We start from the raw sequence: 22,250 nt of genomic DNA on the forward strand, positions 1-22,250 counted from the left end.
AAATACATCCATCACCCAAAAGGGGTGGGTATGGTATCTATGGGTATGCCTGCAGGGCATAGTGATCTCACTATGGGACAACATATGTTGCCATCAGCTTCACTTCTACCCCAGCACCAAAGATCTGATCTAACATGTGGCCAGCCTGATGGGTAGAACCAAAAATGAAGAGTAAAGTCAATCTACTTAATCCCTTGTTAATAACTTTTTTATTTATTTAAATTTGTAAAGCCAAAACAGTTCCCAGACTAATAATATCACATTTTCTGAAAAGTGTTCCATCACAGAGATTTTCACATTTTCCTAATAATCTGCTCCCGAAGGTTCATCTCTGGTCTCAGCAAAATGATGTAGCATTTTGGAAAAAAGATGCAACCCAGTAAGCCAACACCAGAGGACAAGATAGAGAAGATCTCCACAGCCACCGTGGACTTTCCTTTAGAGCTCAAGTAAGTTGGAATAAAGGAAAACCAAACACTGCAAAAGACCAACATACTGAAAGTGATGAACTTGGCTTCATTAAAACTACTAGGTAACTTCCTGGCAAGAAAGGCCACTGTGAAGCTGACACTGGCCAGAAAGCCCAGATAGCCAAGGACAAAGTAAAACATCATAGCAGAGCCCTCATTACATTCTAGGATGATTCTTTTGGGTTGGGAATGCATATTCATTTGTGGGAAGGGAGGGGAAGTACAAACCCAAAGAATACAAATCAGTGCTTGAATTAAGGAGCCAGAAAGGACAATGGAATGAGCCAGTTTTTTACCCACCCATCTCCTCCAGTGGGACCCTGGTTTGGTGGCCATGAAGGCCAGGACTACAGTGATGGTTTTAGCTAACACACTGGAAAGAGCTACAGAGAAGATGAGTCCAAAAGTAATTTGACGTAGAAGGCAGGTCACCTTCCCTGGTTCTCCAATGAACAGCAAGGAGCTGAGGAAGCAAAGAAGGAGGGAAAAGAGGAGAATGTAGGTGAGGCTTTGATTGTTGGCTTTAACAATGGGAGTGTTCCTGTATTTCACGAAAGCTCCAAGAACCCAAGCTGTGACCAGAGAAAAAGCTACAGACAAGATAAGAAAGATGATCCCTAAAGTCTCTTTATATGAAAGATAGGTTGGGACCTTGGGAATGCATTCATCATGGCCTTCACTGGGGTAGTGATCATCTGGACATTTGACACAGGCATCCATATCTGAAAGAATCCAAAGTGTTGTTTCAGTATTTCAAGGCTATGACTAGTATCTATGAGACAATCATATATATGATGTAGAAATTAATACTTCTCCTTCCCTTTCACCTCCTTCAGCTCCCCTTCATAATGCACGTGTCAAAAGTGTGGGATAATGATATAGCTAATGGTTTGGACAAGTTTGGACTCTGTCAGAAACTCGGTGCCTAAAGATCTAAATTTTGAAAAGCAGTTTAGACCCTCCTGTATCACAATTATGCATTGGCATAAAAAAGAGTTTTTACCATTTCTGATCCTGCCAAAAATTATTCAGGCCTAATCTGGAATGGATGAATACCCCTTCACCTTTTCAGATTTGGACAAATTGGATCTACTGAATTCCAAAAGTTTCAGAGAGCATTCACACTGCTGGAGAAGGTCAGGAAGAGAGTGCCTGCAAAACAACTGATCATGACAACTGTGCCTCCTGTTACCTTTAAATTCTCCCCCAAACTTGGGGAAGGATTTAAAGGGAGATGGTGGCATACTTGTCATTATCAGCTGGTTGGTATGTTACTCTAACTTTAAATGCTTCCCCAGGAGGAAATGGGCAAGAAGCAAGGATTCTCACCCCTTATGTGGATGTTCCACATAAGGGTCGAGAATCATTATCAGTTGATTTTTCTGTGGGGTGTTGATTTAAGGCTATGATTGATATCCAAGTAAAAAGAAGTTGCAAATTCTTTATTGGGTATTTTTGTGGTGTTTTATGCCCTGCTAATATTCCCAGAATTGCAGAAGAGATTGTGTTTAATTCTATGCCATGGAAACCTGAATTTTCGTATCTCCAAGTGACAGAAAAACAGAGCTTCCAAATTATTACTTCCAGTTCTACAAGAAGGTTCCCCAACATGCCTCTTACCCTTCTGCTCAGAGATCATCCCTTCTGGACAGGGAGTACAATCATAGCAGCAAAATTTATTTCCCTCCTTCTTAGTCTTACTGTAGCCAGGCTGGCATAGGTCATTACAGACAGAAATGGGAAGCACCTGTCCATGAATACAATGTTAGGAACATGATGATAAATAAAGATACAGACTGCTTGACAGAAGTTCCATTGCTATAACAACTTTCTTAGCAAGAGGAAGGTAAACAATGAACTGCTGAACTGAAAAACTGGCTCAATTGAGAAATTTGAAAAATCAGATTTTGTATTTTCTTCCTTTACTTTATGGCTTTGATATTGGGATTACAATTGATGATCACAGATACAAAAAAGATCCCCAGTGGTGATCAGAAAAACTTCATCTGCTCAAAAAAAACCCTGATTACTGCTGACTTATTTTTAAAAATAAAGCTGTTATCAGTAAATTTATTCTTTGATATGGTAGAAGTACCTGCAAGTTACACCAACCACTAAGCTGCTCTTGGTGGTTGGTATAACTTGCAAGTACTTGGCAAATAGATATGGCTAAGGTGAATCTCACCCGAATAGCTTTTAAGGGAAGATTTGTTTCTTGTTTTATGTTTCAACTAAAGATGTGAACAAATTGATTCACATTCATAATGAATTTGGCTGTCAACCCAGGTTAACAAGAGATGACCAACGGATATTAACCAGTGGTTGAGCTTGGGTCTGAAACTTTCAACCCTAGAAACAGAGCAGGGTAGTCTGCCCTCATAATTTAGTTCTGAATACCTCTGAGGTAAGAGCATTTTGTGGTGCAGGGTGGTAAGGCAGCCAGCATGCTGTCTGAAGGTCTGACCATGAGGCTGGGAGTTCAATCCCAGCAGCCGGCTCAAGGTTGACTCGGCCTTCAGTCCTTCCGAAGTTGGTAAAATGAGTACCCAGCTTGCTGGGGTGTAAAATGGTAATGACTGGGAAAGCGAATGGCAAACCACCCTGTATTGAGTCTGCCAAGAACACGCTAGAGGGCGTCACCCCAAGGGTCAGACATGACTCGGTGCTTACAAAGGGGATACTTAAAAAACAAACAAACATTTGGCTCTTCCCTTTTCAAGACAGGGAGAAGAACCATCTGCCAAAAAGCCATTTCAGGATGTCAGCAGGTGGGAGTGTATGCCAGCCTTTAAGAATGAAATGCCTGTACACCATTTCAGGGATTGATTTTATATTGCCTGTGTTCAGTTATTTGGCAAGGGAATCCCAAACCAGATCCATACAGGAATTTTCTAGTTCATGCCCATCTCTTGTAACTAAAAATATAATCTAAAATAACAAAATAATTATAACCCTAGCTATCAACTGCAAGAGAGAACTGCAATTTATATTTATATATCACTAATAGGGATAGCAATAAAAATGAACTTGAAGAATTTCTTCAAACATTCCAAAAAAACCCCGGACTTGTATTGGCAGAATGTTTCAAGATAAATTCAAAGTGGAATAAATATAGTAACTTTTAAAGAGCACAGTGGTGAGAATCACATAGATAAAAGAAGTCTGATTGCAACTCCCCCCCCCCCCATCATTTTCAAAAGAAGGAATCTGGTTTCTCACAAAAGAAGAAATTGAGTTGAGAAAATCTAACACCAGTCTCTTTTTCTCACCTGGTTAAAGCTTCGATGCCAAACAATGTTGTCCTCTACCAGAGTCAGCTCTTTTCCTGAAGGGATGTGAGGATCCAGTTGTCCTACTTTCACTCTAGCAAAGGACCCATTTGAGAAGGTAACCCAATTGGTAAGATCAAAAATGGTAACTAATTCTCCATCTTGATTAAACTTCAGGGTTTCTCCGACACTGTTGTTGAACAAGATTCTCCTTAAAAAGTTGTGTAACTAGATTACAGAAGAAAATAAATCAGAAAGCAGTTCAAATTTTGGAATGTTTGCAGCCTGGTTATAAAAGATTCACACCACACAAACACAAAGAGAAATCATGTTGGTGGCATGATAGACTATGTAAAGTAGAAGGAGAAAGAAAATAATTCCATCTATCTGCAATGACCGGATTGATTAATTGCTGTACCTGCCATGGCTGTATATGCTCAACATCCAGCCTCCCATCTTTTACCAGTCCTCTGCATATGGATTTATGTCTGTGAGCATACTGCAAAGCATGGGCCACAGCATAGACAGCATTGTACACATTGTAGCTTTGGCCAGTCATCTGCATTTCAAACAAAGGGCCAGGAAGGTGCTCCAGTTTCTCCTTCCCACTGCAGGTTTTCTTCATATCATCTTGTTCATGTGTCAATGAACAGCTGAATGCTTGCTCCCAAAAGTTCTGAAAGAAACCATCTCCTGCATACCAGGAAGGTCCTATGGTCTGAAGGAATTCCTGGAATCCCGGGGGCTGATTGGAATGGACTGTAAAGGACAGGGCACCATCGAGGGAATCTGTATCTAAAATCCTTTGGATAGAATATGACTCAAAGTCCCAGTGTGATGTAATTATCCACACTTTACACAAAGGAGGCAATAAAAAAACAGGAGCTAGATAAAGTATGAACCTTAGAACCATCATGGTGGGAGGTTCTCCATGCACAAAAAATACATTGGTTTTTCTGTCCATAAGAAATGGGTACTGTTCAACCTGTTTTAGTATCAACTCCACCATCTCTCTTATGTAAGCCACTTTGATTAATTTATGTGTGAATGCAAGACAAATTCTATTTTCAGAGAGAATAGGTAATATTCTTTGCACAAATTGGCTTCCATTTTCATCATCCATAGCCAGGAGCCCAATCCAAGTCCACCCAAAATGATTAAGTAACTGTACAACTCCCCTGTACTGATGGGTGTCATCAGGTACCATCTGATATAGGGAAGAAAATTGTTGTTTGTCCCCCTGTGCAAGGGAAAATGTCCCATGAGTGAGCTGAAAGAAAACATATTGAGAAACTTTCATAGTAATGAAATCAGAATTTTCAAAGATATGCTGGAATTCTTTTGTGCCAACCCCCACCCCCCATGCTTAGAGCTTACTTGAGGTGTCTTGTAGATGTTCAAGATTGAGGCCATATGAGCAGAGGTTTCAGACAAAAGCCCTCCTATGATAGCTATGACTTTTTGCCTATTATCACAGCTGAAATTAAGGACCAATTTCTGCTGCGGAGAAAGTAAGCTGAGGGTGGCTTTAAACGTCATCCTTCCAAGGCTGTAGCTGTTGAGGATGTAGATACCCAAACTGACATTTGGTAAGAAGTTCGGATTCTCATTCAGCTCTTGTACAGCAAAAGCCAAGGCCAAAATGTGCTGGTAGTTTTTGGTTACTGACCTATAAAGAGGATATTTAGGAAAGCAAACAAAACTGCATTTACAGTGTTCATCCTTACAGCTGATATCCCAATATATGAATTGGTTACTTTAGCTATGCCTTTACCAACCACTTTTTCCCCCTAAATGCACACTTTATACTGTATTTCATACTGTAGACAGGTAATGGATATTGACTGAACATTTTCTGTTTCTGTTGTCTTCTTTGCCATTGCTGAGGATGCCATTTTTATATTTGTTTGATTTTATATGGCATCATTGTCATCTGTTTTGGTCATTTTTTATATGACTTTGGTCTTTTTCAGTTTATTTACATGCCCGCCATGAGCACATCATTCACTAATTTATTTGAAGTGGTATGAAGCTGGCAGAGTTCAAACAATGTAAGAGAGATAAACGTTTAAAGCGTCAAGTGCTTTGAAATATATAAAAAGAAATTTCTACAAATTGGAATCAGTAAATTAAAATCTATGATGTCTACAAGCCAATTTGCATTTATAACTCAATGGAAATGGTGTCAGTACAGATTTTTGGATTTTTTTTTTGAGTTATTCAGATTGACAAAGTAGCAATGAGAGGATAATAGTTAATTTTCAAAGACAGGAGATTGAGCATGTCAAGCTGGTTGACTAAAGTGTGATAGGTGATGAGACTGTAAAACCCCAACCCAATGGGGAACAGTTTCAATTGTCAGCTGATATGAGAAGTGGTCATTGACAGAGAAACTTTCGTGGTGGAAACTTTCCTATAGAAACGCTGAGGGTCAGACACGACTGAACGGATGACATCATCATCATGAGAAGTGTCCAATCAAGATATTTAGGCTTGCCTTTAAACTAACTTACAAGCTCCAGTAAGCCTTGACTCAATTCAGTCAAAAATGGACAAGGCTCATAATCAAATTTTTGAGTGCATTACTAGATCCATCTGTTGTCACAGCAGTCAGAGAGCAGCCAATTGAAGAGTCATGGAAAATACAGGTAAATATACCAGAATATCCAAACACTTGTGATTATCTGCTGCTTCTAGATAGAGAACAGATGCATCTTGGTGGTCTAAAATTGTAAACAGAAGACATGGTTTCTATATTGGAACCAAAGGCTTTGATCAATATGACCGTTTATGCACTGGGAACTTCACTGCCCCAGCTTCCATGCAAGAACAAAAATCGGAGGTGGATGAGGTGCATTGGGCCAAATGCTCCCCCATGTGGGTGCAGGAAGAGGTGGGGTAATCTGCCACGACTAAAACTCCAGCCTGCAGTCCGGCATGAAACCTCCAGTGCATAAACGGTCTATAAGAACCTTCTATTGGAGTTGGGTTGCAATTGTTGCCGGAAGTCCTATAAAGAGAGGACTATTTGTGATTTGTGATTCACAAATAGAATTGAAAAATGTATAGAATTTGAGAGGAATAATTAGGAATAATGAACAAAGGTTTGTTACAAATACAAATATTAAATTTTCATATATGGAACCACCCAAAAAAATGTGAATGTGCAATTTGATCTGGAAACTTGCAAGTTTATGTCCCCTTCTTGAAATCTGCCACATCATTTGGTATATTCTCACACTTATTTATAACAACAGAAAAAAAGCAGAGGGAGGTTATTTTAGTAGGCTGAAGCACGTTCTTAATTCCAAATGATTATTTAAAACAATGTGAATAATATCCATGTTTCTGGCTTTTTAAACTTCTTTCTCCTATCATTTTGTTGTTCAAATCAACCACAATAAATGGAAATCAATAGCTCACTGGAATAATATTTTCCCATTTAAAAGAAAATCTATTGTTCCTTATGCATTGCATGAGTAGAACGGTTCGAGTACATTGCAGAAATATACCTCTGTATGTGTCTTTGGGTCACTCATATCATCTCAGCCTAATTAACCTCTCAGAGGGGCAGTAAGGATAAGAGGGAAGAGAGAAGAGCAATGCAAGCTAATTTAGGGAGAAAGGGGGGGTGGTCCCTGAAGCAAATAAAATCATAAAATCATAGAATCATAGAATCATAGAGTTGGAAGGGGCCACACAGGCCATCTAGTCCAACCCCCTGCTCAACACAAGATCAGCCCTAAGCATCCTAAAGCATCCAAGAAAAGTGTGTATCCAACCTTTGCTTGAAGACTGCCAGTGAATGGAATGAAAACTCAACCTGTGGTTTCTTACTCACTGCCTGACTACAATGATCAGATTCAGTTAAACAAAGTGAAACAATCCTTACATAGGTTCATCAACCAGCGTATGTACCGGGTGTTCTAGGAAAGATGGAGGGTTATTGAAATACATAACTTGAGTAGTGATCCCACCAATAAGAAGGTCCCCAGGCTGATGAAAGTTGTAAGGAATGGGAAATGGGTCATCATATGTGGAGCAAATAATGGAAGCCATCCAACATGCTATATGACAGGGCAGCACAAGCAGCATCAGTAACATAAGCATCTTGATGACAAGGTTCTCTTCCAGCCACAGGCTACTACCACTATCTTTTCCACCGTACTGTATCACATCAGTTTTGCCACTTCATTCCTCATGTGACTGATGACTTCTTTGGTTCCTTAGTTCAAAACCTGAAATAGAAGGAAGTCTCTTCTTGCTGTTCCTGTATTACAATTCATAATTGTTATTCATATCATATTATTGTATTGAAGTACCAAATATATGGAAAAGAATATAAATTTAAACATTTCTGCTCAGTTTATGAGTTGAGGGGGAAAAATCTATCAAATATATTATGAAATCTATTGTTTCCTTTTTTTAAGAAACAATATATGAGGGCAACAGTTGAAGGAAACCTATCAAAAATAGACTGGGAAAGGGGAATGCAGTCAATTATCTGAGCCCTCTTTAATTTGAGGCACAGAAGTCATCCTTTTTGTACAACTTAAATAAAGTTGTTATTACTTACCTTTCTAATGCCTTCAGGAAATCAATTGCAAATGAGGAAGAAACCAGTCATTTTGACAATTTGGCTGGAGATAATTGCATCTCACTGAGGACTGCTTCTGTGCCCCACACTTACTATCCGGTAAACTAGATGTGTAGACAGAAGGATTTGTTGTCTCCAAAGTTCTAACAGGACAGCTGATTTCTTTGTTTTGCTAAAATGGTGAAGAATGATCTGAGCCATGCAGATTCTGACAAAATGTGGGCCTTATTAATGGTAGTTTACCTTTCCTGCCGCTTCTGCTTTTTCTTTGTGATTTTGTGTGTATATAACAATCAATAATGTATTGATGTGATAAACTTGTAGTACCCAGACACAGTTACCTTGTCTTAAAATACTAGACCTCACATGTAAATAAATAAATTTAGGAGCAGAAGCCAATTACTTACAGGGGGTATACTGTACAGAAATGATCCTGGCCAGATTTTAAAAGGAGCAATAATTGTTTTTTGAAAAATGAACAGAAGATAACGTAGTGGTGCTATTATTATCTTCCTGTTTTATTCCATGATTTGTATAAAAGAAGAAGAGTTGGTTCTTATATGCCGCTTTTCTCTACCCAAAGGAGTCTCAAAGCGGCTTATAGTCGCCTTCCCTTTCCTTTCCCCACAACAGACACCCTGTGAGGTGGGTGAGGCTGAGAGAGCCCTGATATCACTGCTCGATTAGAATAGTTTTATCAGCGCCTTGGTGAGCCCAATGTCACCCAGCTGGCTGCATGTGCGGGAGTGCAAAAACGAACCTGGCATGCCAGATTAGAAGTCCGCACTCCTAACCACTACACCAAACTGGTTCTCCTACTTAATTGCATTAAACAGTTGTGTAGCCATCTGGGTTTAGTCAGTACAAAGGCATTTACTGAATTGATGGAGATTCACCTAGAATCAAGTTTATAATTTGCTGGCATCTCTGTCTACAACCCATACAACTAAATGAATGTATTATTCCTCTCCACCCCCCATTCCACCCCCCCCCACACACACACACACACTTGGGGAAGAAGGTGGTTCAAAACTGATTTAGCTATTTAAGATTTAATTATTATTTCTTAAGAAAATTAAAACCTAATAATTAGTGTGTTGGGAGTGCAGACTTCTAATCTGGCATGCCAGGTTCCTTTCTGCGCTCCCCCAGCTGGGTGACCTTGGGCTCGCCACAGCACTGATAAAACTGTTCTGACCGGGCACTGATATCAGGGCTCTCTCAGCCTCACCCACCCCACAGGGTGTCTGTTGTGGGGAGAGGAAAGGGAAGGTGAATGTAAGCCACCACACCCTCACCACCTCACCTCCACTCTCCTCTGGCCCATTTGACCCCCAGGAGCCATGCAGGTAGCTCCTGGGGCTCACCTGGGCTGACACTCTTCTCTCCAGTGGGGTGGGGGGCAGGGAATCCCTGTCCCAATGCAGCCGAGCCCTGGGAGCCCTGTATGTGAGTCCCTGCACCCTCCCCGCCTTGCCTCCACTCTCCACTACTGGCTGATGGCAATGCCACTCAGGAGCCACTGCCCACAGATGGCCCTGCAACAAGGATGTGTTGGAAAGATGGAAGAAGACAATGGCACGATACCTCCAGCTAACTGAACAATGCTTATTATTAATTGACTGATTATATTATGACCTTATTTGGTATATTTTATGATCATTGTATAAAAATCTATGCCTAGGGAAGCTGGAACGCTGGATTGTGGAAATGACGCACAGTACCAACTTATAATTGCTGCAGTCATTAAAATTATATATTGGAAGAATTCTCTGACCTGATTTGGATAATTTGGAACTCTAACCTGCAAATTGTGTAAATGAACCAGTTCCTAATAAAGCATAGATTTTAGGGAAGTGTTATCATATAGAATACAAAATCCCATAAACTATGCATCTGAGAAAAGACTTTCCTCATATTAAGATGATGACAACTGAAACAGGCAATTTTCCTCCTGTGTTTAATTTGCACTGCCACTATGTGATTGAAGTAGATTTCCAACGGGTGACATAAGAAAAGGAAGAAATAAATAAAAGTACCTTTATTCTTTATGGTCATCAACATTCAACACAAATTTTGGTTTCAAGAAAAAAATGACTGATATTTTCACATTTTCCTAATCATTTGCTCCCGAATGTTCATCTCTGGCCTCAGCAGAATGATGTAGCATTTTGGGAAAAATATGCAACCTAATAAGCCAGCACCAGAGGACAAGATAGAGAAGATCTCCACAGCTACCATGGATTTTCCTTTTGAACTCAAGTAAGTTGGAATAAAGGAAAACCAAACACTGCAAAAGACCAACATACTGAAAGTGATGAACTTGGCTTCATTGAAACTGCCAGGTAACTTCCTGGCAAGAAAAGCTACTGTGAAGCTGACACTGGCCAGAAAGCTCAGATAGCCAAAGACAGAGTAAAACATGGTAGCAGAACCCTCATTACATTCCAGGATGATACTCTTGGGTTGTGAATGCATATTCATTTGTGGGAAGGGAGGGGAAATACATACCCAAAGAATACAAATCACTGCTTGAATTAAGGATCCAGAAAGAACAATGGAATGAGCCAGTTTTTTACCCACCCATTTCCTCATGTTGGACCCTGGTTTGGTGGCCATGAAGGCCAGAACCACAGTGATGGTTTTTGCTAACACACTGGAAAGAGCTACAGAGAAGATGAGTCCAAAAGTAGTCTGACGCAGAAGGCAGGTCACCTTCTCTGGCACACCAATGAACAGCATAGAGCTGAGGAAGGAAAACAGGAGTGAGAGTAGGAGAATGTACGTGAGGCTTCGATTGTTGGCTTTAACAATGGGAGTGTTCTTGTATTTCATGAAGGCTCCAAGAACCAAAGCTGTGAGCAGAGAGAAAGATACAGCCAAGATAACTAAGATGGTCCCTAAAGTCTCTTTGTACGCAAGGTAAGTTGTGACCTTGGGAATGCATTTATCATGGCCTTCACTGGGGTAGTGATCATCTGGACATTTGACACAGGCATCCATATCTGAAAGAAAAAGAAGAATATTTTTCAGTATTTAAAAGCTGTGACTAGTAACTATGAGACAATCCTAAATATGAGGTGTACATTTATACCCCTCCCTTCTCTTACCTCCTTCAGCTCTTCTTTATAACAGATATGTCAATGTTTTGGGATAATGGTATTGCTAATGTTTTTGTGACTGGACATGAGTACCTGAGAGATTAGAGGGTGACACACCTGTCATTATCAGCTGCTTATCAGGTTCACTCTCCTCTGACGTTCTCAGGCACTTCCTTCCAAAGTGGAAGTTGGGATGTATTTAAATCAGGTGAATCATGGCTGAATCACTAGATCACCATTTGGACTATTTAAATGCAGAGGATTGGTGATTCGGCTTAGCTGGGGTTTAAAATTTCTTAATTAACATTGATTTGAGTACTTTTTGGCTTATCCAAACCAAATACCATGCCTAGTTACAACATGGGTAATCTCAACATTCTGTTTGGAGAACTTTATAATGTTGTGGATGCACGAGGTCATGTCTGACCTTTGGGGTGACGCCCTCTAACATTTTCATGGCAGACTCAATACGGGGTGGTTTGCCAGTGCCTTCCCCAGTCATTACCGTTTACCCCCCAGCAAGCTGGGTACTCATTTTATTGACCTTGGAAGGATGGAAGGCTGAGTCAATCTTGAGCCAGCTGCTGGGATTGAGCTCCCAGCCTCATGGGCAGAGCTTCAGACTGCATGTCTGCTGCCTTACAACTCTGCGCCACAAGAGGCTCTTACCTCAGATGTATTCAAAACTACATTCTGAGGGCAGACTGCCCTGCTCTGTCTAAAAAAGAAGAAGAAATGATTTCAATTTCTTGAAGATATTTTTCCACAGAAGCTACAGAACGATTCCATCTCCTTTTACTTTCTCCTCATATATTTGTATTTTAAGTGATATTGTATCAACCATTGGTGGTGGTGAGTCAGTCAGACATTTTACAAAAAAGCCAATCCATAGTCTGCAAAAAATATTGGCTACACTGATTGCTCAAGTAATTATGTATCTTGATTGTAACTAACCTTTGATGGCAACCAACCTTCTTCCCCAATTTCTAACTATATGTGAAGCTTTAGGGTGTTTGTTGGAATAAATCTGTAGAAATGAGCATGCACATGAAAGCTTATACACAGTTTATAATTTTGTTGGTCCTAAAGGTTCAACTAGATTGGGCTCAGACGATGTTCTATTGCATCTGAGCAATAAGGCCACCCATCTCAATCTAAATTTTCAACTGTATTTGTTATGTGGGGTGGTTAAATTTAAAGCTATGTTGATGTCCAAGTAGAAAGAAGTTGCCAGATCTTTATTGGCTATTTTTGAGGGTTTTGTGTTTTGTCAGTATTCCCAGAATTGAAGAAGTGATTGTGTTTAATTCTATGCCACCTAAACCTGCATTTTCTTATCTTGAAATGACAGAATAACAGAGCTTCTCCAATTATTACTTCCATTTCTATAAGAATGTTCTACAGCATACCCTTCTGCTCAGAGATCATCCCTTCTGGACAGGACGTACAATCATAGCAGCAAAATTTATTTCTCTCCTTCTTAGTCTTGCTGTAGCCAGGCTGGCATGGGTCATTGCAGACAGAAATAGGAAGCACCTGTCCATGATTACAGAGTTAGATTATGTTACGTATGGCAGGACATTGCCCTACAGTATGGCATACTGTCCCTAACAATCATTGGTACCCCTCAGTAGCCTAGGCTTCTGTCCAAGCCAGGCACTTTTAAAGTCTGCCAAGACCTTGCTGGGCCAGACTACATATTTTTCTTTACCACAGATTTAACATGACAGTTGCAGTGCAGCCTGAAACACATATTGCACTCCTCTCCCCACCCCCCAATTGTACTGCTGATTTAATGACCAGCAGTACTGTGTTTGCCTAGGGGCTCCTAGGCAATTTCTTGTTGGCTCATACCCATGACTCACCCGGAGCAAATCTGCCAGGAGAGATTGCTCCCCCATCATCTGAGCTAGACCCACTGTGACCTTTGTTTAAGCACATCAAGACCCATCTCCTCCCCCAGACAAGGCATTCTCACCTATAGAAAATTTCATCCTGTGCCTACCTAGTGCCCAGCACATACACCCTCTCCCAAAAATATATTTAGACACTGGCTATCTTCTGATCCATTCAGAACACCCTTCATAACGCTGGTTGGTTGTGTCACTCTCTGGTCTCTGATCCACAGGACTGGTAAATATACTGATTGCAATCCTTTTTCCCACTTTATTTTCCTACCTGCTCGAATGCTAGTGTGCTAGATATATTTTTGCCTATTCCTTTTTGTTATTTTCTTACTAATAAGGATTGTTATTATTTTACTATAACTATCTGTTGTCTGCCTAGAGTTCTAAAGGGTGTAATCACTCTGTAAACCTTGGCAAACAATACTTAATGCTACATTACCAAATATCTCACAAAGTAATTCCCCACTGCTCAATATACTTGTGTCTTGGGTCATGTGTGTGTGCATTTCTGGTAACAGCATCAAATAAATGCCTTTTAATAATGGGTGGTATGCCATGATTTTTTGGGGGGGAGGGTAGAAATTATGACATCAGAGAAATTATCACTTTGTATTAAGCAGGAGAGTTTTTTCTGACCTCATCGATGATCTGTGATTTTTTAATAATGAGGTCACAGCTGGGTTTCTTGTGACAACTAAATGGAAGGCTGAAACTTTCATTTTGATAGTAGAACTGTACTGAAAGAATTGCCGGCATATTTTATCTCCTTAAATCAAAGGGAGAGTGTTGACATTGTCGATGTATACACCGATGTGACAAATGTGCTGTAGGTACAAATTTACTGATTGTAACAGTGGACTTGATTGCTGAAAAAACCCTTTTTTGTATTTAGAAGTGTTATACAAAGATATTAAACAAAGACTACATAAAGACTGCTTCACAGAAGTCCCATTGCTATGACAACTTACTTAACAAGAGGAGTATAAACAGTTAAGGAACTGGCTCAATTGAGAGAACTGAAGAATCAAGATAGTGTTTTGGTATTTCTATTTTTTACTTTGACGTTGGGATTAGAACTGATGAGTGCATATACAAAAACATCCCCAGAGGTGATTAGAAAAACTTCACCTGCTTGATTACAGCTGATTTGCTAAAAGAAACCTGTTTCCAGTAAATTTATTCATAGATACAGTAGAAAGACCTGCAAGTTGCAGCAACCAATACACTGCTCTGCAAAACAAAACAAAACAAAAAAAAAACTTGGTGCAGAGAAGAAGAAGGGTTCATTCTTATATGCCGCTTTTCCTACCCGAGGGAGTCTCAAAGTGGTTTAATTTCACCTTCCCTTTCAATTCATAATTTTCAAAAGAAGGAATTAGGTAGCTAACAAAAGAAGGAATTGAGGTAAGAAAATCAAACACTGGTCTTCTCTCACCTGGTTAAAGCTTCTATGCCACACAATTTTGTCATCCGCTAGAGTCAGCTCTTTGCCTGAAGGGGCCTGAGGATCCAGTTGTCCCACTTTCACTCTAACAAAGGACCCATTTGTGAAGGTAACCCAATTGGTAACATCAAAAGCTGTAACTAATTCTCCATCTTGATCAAACTGCAGAGTTTCTCCAACACTATTGTTGAAGAAGATTCTCCTTAAAAAGTTGTGTAACTAGATTGGAAAAGAAAAGGAAAACAGCAAGAATGGTTCACATTTTGGATCACTTGCAGCTGAGTTTTAAAAGATTCTGACCAAACACACACATAAACAAACAAATTATGTTGGTGGCAGGACTGAATGTGCAAAGTGGAAGGAGAAAGAATTCCAGTCATCTGTAATGACCAGATTAAATAATTGCTGTACCTGCCATGGCTGTATATTCTGAACTTCCAGCCTCCCATCTTCTACCAGTACTCTATGCATGGATCCACGTGTATGGAAATTGTGCAAAGCATGAGCCACAGCATAGACAGCATTGTAGACATTATAGCTGTGACCAGTCATCTGCATTTCAAACAAAGGGCCAGGAAGGCTCTCCAGTTTCTCTTCACTGCTGCAGATTTTCTTCATATTCTCTCTCTCATGTGACAATGAACAGCTGAACGCTTGCTCCCAAAAGTTCTGAATGAAACCATCTCCTGCAGCCCGGGAAGGTCTTATGGTCTGAAGGAATTCCTGGAATCCCGGGGGCTGATTGGAATGGACTGTAAAGGACAGGGCCCCATGGAGGGAGTCTGTATCTAAAACCCTTTGAATAGAAAATGACTCAAAGTCCCAGTGTGATGTAACTATCCACACTTTACCCAGAGGAGGCAATAAAACCAAATGAGCTAAATAAAGAGATAGCCTTACTGCCAAAATGGTTGGAGGTTCTCCATACACAAAAAATACATTGGTTTTCCTATCCATAAGAACTGTGTACTGTTCAGCCTGTTCAACTATCATCTCTGCCATCTGTTTCATATAAGTCGGCTTTGGTATTTTGTGTGCGAATGCAAGGCAAATGCTATTTTCAAAGAGAATTGGTACTATTCTCTGCACAAAGTAGTTTCCATTATCATCATCCATAGCCATGAGCCCTATCCAAGTCCATTGAAAATGATGAAGTAACTGTACAACCCCGCTGTACTGATAGGTTTCATCAGGTACCATCTGATATATGGAATGAAATTGTTGTTTGTCATCCTTTCCAAGGGAAAATGACCCATGAATGAGCTGGGGAAAAAAAACATTATCATTTTGTCTTATTAATGACATTAGAATTTTCACTGGCATGCTGGAATTGTGAAGTCTGTGTACCCGCCATGCTGATGGCTTACCTGAGGAGTCTTGTAGATGTTCAGGATTGAGGCCATATTAGCAGAGGTTTCAGACAAAAGCCCTCCAATGGCAGCTATGACTTTCTGCCGGCTATCACAACTGTAGTTAGGGACCAGCTTCTGCTGTGAAGAAAGTAAGCTGAGGGTGGCCTTAAAAGTCATCCTTCCCAGGCTGTAGGTGTTGAGGATGTAGAGACCCAGACTGACATTTGGTAAGAAGTTGGGATTGCTGTTGAGCTCTTTTACAGCAAATGTGAAGGCCAAAATATGCTGGTAGTTTTTTGTTACTGACCTGCAAAGAGGATATTGAAGAAAGCAACCAAAATATATTTACAATGTTCTTCTGATGTGCTGAACCCCCAGGTTATGAATCAGTTTATTTAGGTATGCCTTTAGCAAGTGCTATATGAACTTTATATTGCATTTCAGGGAAGTCCGGGTGTTTTTTTGTTTGCTTTCAGTTCTGCCTTTGCCAAGGATACCATGTTCATATTGCTGCTCTTGGTCAGCAGAGTCTAGAAACTAGAGCCTAGAAACTAGAACCCATTTGATTGAATTGCAGGAGGGCATTTTGGGCTGGAATAAGACACGGCACACAATTATTGGGTATAAACATGGCCACAGCTTTATTACCTCCCCATGGGATGGTTGGCACAGCATGGGAGAGGGAGCCTGGCCTAGCAGTCAGCAGACTGCACCAAAACCTGGGCTTCCCAAGGCTCCCTGGGGATTTACATCATTCTCAGTTAGGAAAGCAGATCCCCTTGCCTACTGGAGTCTGCCCTACAGGAGGCAAACTATGTGGGTGGAGCCACCAGGCACCCAACTGCTTTGGCTGCCCCCAAGGCTGCCTGGCAATGAGCCTCTGGCCTCCCAACAGGGTAAGCCATGCTCGTTTACATGCTGCCTCCTATGGAGGCCCTGAACCCCACGGAGTCACCCACCAGACTCCCTGCCAATAGGCTCCATCCCATGCGAAACCCGCAGCTGTGATGGAATATGAACCATGAAACATCCACCACATGCATCAGCTGCACAGCTGATTCCTTGCTGTGCATGACCTTCAACTATTGTCTAGAGATCCATTATCATGCTCAGCCGAACATTTTCTTATTAAAATGTCTAGTAGATTCTTACTTATCCCTTTGTTTTCTTTTAAAGAAAAGGACTCTGGTTTGACATCTCAATGCTTTTAGCTGATCAGGAAGTGGCATTATAAAAACTAATAATCATGAGATTGGAAGATATAAATGGGCAATCAATTTTGGCTGATTTGTTTGTGGTCTTCTCTGCCTTTGCTGTGGATGCCATTGTTCTATTTGTTTGAGAGCCAGTTTGGTGTAGTGGTTAGGAGTGCGGACTTCTAATCTGGCATGCTGGCTTCGATTCTGCACTCCCCCACATGCAGCCAGCTGAGTGGGCTCGCCACGGCACTGATAAAACTGTTCTGACTGAGCAGGAATATCAGGGCTCTCTCAGCCTCACCCACCTCACAGGGTGTCTGTTGTGGGGAGAGGAAAGGGAAGGCGACTGTAAGCCACTTTGAGACTCCTTTGGGTAGATAAAAGCGGCATATAAGAACCAACTCTTCTTCTTCTTCATGATTTCACATGGCATCATTGTTATCTGTTTTGGTGACTATCGTTTTTCCTATGAAGCAGTCATCTTCAGCAGGGGTAGTCAACTTGTGGTCCTCCAGATGTTCATGGACTACAATTACCATGAGCCCCTGCCAGAAAACGCTTCAGTTTTTAACATGCCATCTGTGTGTACATTGTTCACTAATTTATTCGAAGTTGTTTGAATCCAATGGAGTTCAAACAATATAAGAAAGTTTAAAGTTTAAAGAAACAAGAGAATCAGCATTAAAATAGATAAGAGGAAAAAGAGATCTACAAATTGGAATCAGTAGCGTACATTAAAATCTGCAATATTCCCATGTATGCCTCAGTGGAAATGGTGTTAGTGCAGAGTTTTTGGTTTTTCAAGTGATTCAAATGGACTTAGCAACAGTGAAAGTACAATAGTTCATATTTGCAGACAGAAGGTTAAGCATATGCCAATAATCAAAGCAGATATCTAAATTGTGATAAGTGATAAGGCCATAAAACTCCAGGGCAATGGGGAGCAGCTTTAATTGTCAGCTGATATGAGAAGCCAAATGGAATTATTACATTCTGCTATATAGACGGACAAATCAAAATATCAATGTGTACTTCAAACTTGGAAACCTGCAAGATTAGGTCACCTTCTTGAAATCTGACATCACCATTCGGTATATTCTGACAATTATTTATAACAACAGAAGAAAAGCAGAATTCTTTTCTGCTACCTAACTCCAAATTATTATTTAAAACAATGTGGATAATATGCATGCTTTTGGCTTTTCTTACTTCTATCTCCTCATATATGGTTGTTCAAATCAACCAAAACAAATGGCAATCCTGAAGCTTGCTGGAATGCCATCTTTCCCATTGAAGAGAAAACTTATTGTTCCTTAGCACTGCATGACTAGAATGGTTTGAGGAAATTGCAGAAAGACACCTCTGTTTCTGCCTTTGGTCACTCATATGGTCTCAGCCTAATCTACCTCTCACCATGGCGATAAGGACAAAAAGGAAGAGAGAAGACCAATGCAAGACACTTTGGATTCCCATTGAGGAGAAAGGGGGGGGGGTGTCCCTGAAGCAAATAACATGGAATGAAAACTCAATCTGTGGTTATTTACTCACTGCCTGACTACAACTATCAGATTCAGTTATGAAAGAAAAATGTAATACTTACATAGGTTCATCGACCAGCGTAAGTGCCGGGTGTTCTAGGAAAGATGGAGGGTTATTGAAGTAAGCAACTTGAGTGGCGATCCCACCAATAAGAAGGTCCCCTGGCTGATAAAAGTTGTGAGGAATCGGAAAGGGGTCATCGTATATGGAGCAGTTAATGGAAGACCTCTGACACACTGTACGACAAGGCGGCACCAGCAGCAACAGCATCAGTAGGAGAATCATGTCCATGACAAGACTTCCCTTCCAGCTGCAGACAAACACTTTCCAATCCACCATATTATATCACATCAGTTTTGCCTCTTCATTCTTCATATGACTAACAACTTTGCTGGCCCTTTGGTTTAAAAACTGCCATAGAAGGAAATATCTTCTTTCTGCTCCTGAATTAGAATTGATCATTGTTATTCATATCATGATATTGTATCGAAGTACCCAAAAGACCAATATATGGAAAAGAATACAAAGAGATTTAAACATTTCCCCTCAGTTTATTACTCAAGGGAAAAAAGGTGGGTCACATCTGGGGACAGTTGATAAGAGCCCTTTTGAAATCTTGTGCGTAATTTAATTTCTAAGTGGTGGCGTTTTATTTATTTATTTATTTATTTTTGCACCGGGTGTGGCTGTTTCCAAACAGGATTTCCATTTCTTAGATTTTCTTCAGATTAAAAAATCCGCTGTAATAATGAGGTAATTCGTTGAGAATTAACAAGGTGCAATATTATACATAAAAGTAATTTAAAGACAACATTTGAGGGCAACAAGCTGAAGGAAAACCTACCGTAAAATAGGCTGGGAATGGGGAATACAGTCATTCTTCTGAGGCTTCTTTAATTTTAGATGCAGTTCTGATGAATAAATCATCATTTTATACAACTTAAATGAAGTTGTTATTAGTTACCTCGCTAGTACGTTTAGGAAATCCACTGCAAACAAGGAAGAAGACAGTAATTTTGACAGTTTGGCTGGAGATAATTGCCCCCCACTGAGGACTGCTTTGGGGCCCCGCACCTGCTACCCTGAAAACCAGATGTGCAGACAGAAGAATTTGTTGTCTCCAAAGTTCTAATAGATCAAGGGATTCCTTCATTTTGCTAAAGTGGTAAAGATGGGGGCCTAAGTAACTGATATATTCCATCTATAGCATGATAGTTTACCTTTCCTGTGGCTTCTGCTTTTCTTTGATGTTTTGTGTGTGTATGATGAACAAGAACTGCTGTGATAAACTACATCCTTTTCAATGGGTAGTGCCCAGACACAGTTACCTTCTCTTAAAATACTAGGCATTTCTGCATGTAGGAGCAGAAGTCATTTACTTTAATGTTGCCACAAATCAATCTCTGTGTAAATCATGTTTTATCATAGTATTTATGCCAGGTATCATAAAGGTCTCTGACCTTTTCAGCCTGAAGATACATTTGGAATACTGGCTCACAATGATGAGCTCATCTACAAATAGCCTATCCTATTTGGTGGAGTCAACCACATAATGTCACGGAGCAGGGTTGGGCATAACTCTGAAAGTAAATCTTCAGCATTTCAGACAGGTCTTCTGTGTAATTGAATCCTCATCTTTCAGTATCTGTCTCAATTCTGTAAGCATTTAACAAACATATGCCGAGGAATGGGCGAAAAAGAATATTTCTTCTTCTGGCCATCCCACTACATATTCTCTTTATAGTGGTGTACAGTAAGGAAGTGATCCTGGACAGATTTTGAGAAGAGCATAAATTGTTTTTGAAAAATGAACAGAAGTTAATGTACTGACGGTATTATTAACTTCCAGTTTTAATACATATATAGAATTCCCAGCTAATTGCATTAACACGGGGGTTCTGTGGTTAGTAGGAGAGGGCCAGAACAGGAAGTGAATTTGCCCATCCTGGATGGAATGTGATTGAAGATCTTATACTCAGCTAGGACTTTGTGGGTGGTTTTCATTTCTTCCCTGTTTAAGGAGGCACATGTCACCAGAGCAGCCCAGCTTGTGTTTTTCCATTTATGCCAAGCAAGGCTACTAGCATCCTAACTGTCTGAGGAACACCAGAGTATGCGGATCCATGTGACGGTCATCTCCTGTCTGGATTTCTGTAACTGACTCTACACATGCCTTCCCTTATCCTTGACTTGGAAATCACAGTTGGTACAAAATGCAACAGCTAGGACATCTTGAAGAGCCCACATCCAGTCAGTGCTGAGGCAGCTGTACTGGTTACCAGTTGCTTACCGGATCATGTTCAAGGTTTTGGTGCTGATTTTAAGGCCTTTTGCAGTCTGAGACCAATATTTTTGAGGGATCTTCTCACTCCCTATGCCCCGCGTAGGGCAGTATGCTCTGCAGGTTTATATATGTAGGATATCCCTGGCCCATGTGAAGCTAACCTGGCCTTGACCAGGGCCAGTGCTTTTTGGTCCTGCCCCCTGCCTGGTGGAATGAGCTACTGGAAGAGCTGAGGGCCCTGATAGAACTGACTCAGTTCTGCATGACCAAGATGGAACTCTTCTACCAGGTGTTTGGTTACATTACAATACAAAAGCTTTTAATGGCATGCAAGATGTAAAACAACATACAAAATTAATTCAGTGACACAGATCTATAAAACAATAAAAGGCCTTTGATTCAATCAAGTGTCATTAATTATGGGAGAAATTAAAGAAGTTAGGATTAGATCACCAGTACCAGACAGACTGTATCCTCTCAGGAAAAAAAATGTTTACAGAACATCAACCAATCAAAAACAAAGGTTGAGCTGCAAAAAAACAATTTTTCAAAACTTCAAATATTCATTACATAAAGTGCACTTAATCAACACGTTAAAACATACTGATCTTAATTTTAAAACATCACATTTCTAACTGCACATGGAATAGACTTACATAGAATAGACCAAACTTGTTTTGGTTCCAATGGGTCTTACTCAGTGTTCAAGATATTGTGAGGAATGCACTCAAATATAAAATCAAAACCAAAAGGCTTGCCGGGTGGCAAAGGTAAATCTCTTAGGCAACTAGTCTTTCTAAACTAAAGATATCAGATGTGGAACCCACATTCTAAAATATGTATTTCCAGAAGCCACCTCTTCTGCTTTTGCCCAGCTCTCAATCAACAGTCTATGCCCATGTGTGTCAGTCAAAGCTTTAGTCTCTAAAAAGGGCTAATAGGCCTATTAAATGTAGGAGACTTTAAAATGAACATTTGTGTTCAAATACTGTCTACGAAATTTGGATGACCATTCAACCATTGGGTTTTTTTCTTTCAAGCATTCATCTTCCTTTACTTTGAAGGTACTTGTTGAGGAGGAAAGAAAA

The 22,250-nt window shown here is 40.3% G+C and overlaps 2 protein-coding genes across 2 annotated transcripts; both read right to left on the reverse strand.

Moving 5' to 3' along the window:
* Positions 1-293: 293 nt before the first annotated feature.
* On the reverse strand, positions 294-5,619 carry LOC143825421 (vomeronasal type-2 receptor 26-like). Its single transcript, XM_077313452.1, has 6 exons — positions 5,549-5,619; positions 5,117-5,408; positions 4,158-5,009; positions 3,740-3,967; positions 2,091-2,217; positions 294-1,192 (listed from the first exon to the last, which is right to left on the reverse strand). The coding sequence occupies exons 1-6, from the start codon at positions 5,617-5,619 to the stop codon at positions 294-296; spliced, it is 2,469 nt and encodes an 822-aa protein (XP_077169567.1).
* A 4,823-nt stretch (positions 5,620-10,442) lies between these two features.
* On the reverse strand, positions 10,443-19,169 carry LOC143825422 (vomeronasal type-2 receptor 26-like). The gene is made up of 6 exons (XM_077313453.1): positions 18,940-19,169; positions 16,156-16,447; positions 15,689-16,051; positions 14,780-15,007; positions 12,847-12,973; positions 10,443-11,341 (listed from the first exon to the last, which is right to left on the reverse strand). The coding sequence occupies exons 1-6, from the start codon at positions 19,167-19,169 to the stop codon at positions 10,443-10,445; spliced, it is 2,139 nt and encodes a 712-aa protein (XP_077169568.1).
* Between the last annotated feature and the right edge of the window lie 3,081 nt (positions 19,170-22,250).

Source organism: Paroedura picta, chromosome 16 (genome assembly GCF_049243985.1).
Source record: "Paroedura picta isolate Pp20150507F chromosome 16, Ppicta_v3.0, whole genome shotgun sequence".
In the NCBI taxonomy this organism is placed as follows: Eukaryota; Metazoa; Chordata; class Lepidosauria; order Squamata; family Gekkonidae; genus Paroedura; species Paroedura picta.

Bases quoted from the DNA above. Each gene is read 5' to 3' on its own strand.
- LOC143825422 (XM_077313453.1), bottom strand. From the start codon at position 19,169: ATGGACATGATTCTCCTACTGATGCTGTTGCTGCTGGTGCCGCCTTGT. The intron at 16,448-18,939 runs GTAAGTATTACA...TCCTCTTTGCAG, and splicing joins ACGCTGGTCGATGAACCTAT to GTCAGTAACAAAAAACTACC. The intron at 11,342-12,846 runs GTATGCTGTAGA...TTTTTCTTTCAG, and splicing joins GATGATCTCTGAGCAGAAGG to ATATGGATGCCTGTGTCAAA.
- LOC143825421 (XM_077313452.1), bottom strand. From the start codon at position 5,619: ATGGCAAAGAAGACAACAGAAACAGAAAATGTTCAGTCAATATCCATT. The intron at 3,968-4,157 runs GTACAGCAATTA...TCTGTAATCTAG, and splicing joins AGCATATACAGCCATGGCAG to TTACACAACTTTTTAAGGAG. The intron at 2,218-3,739 runs GTGAGAAAAAGA...ATTCATGGACAG, and splicing joins GGCATCGAAGCTTTAACCAG to GTGCTTCCCATTTCTGTCTG.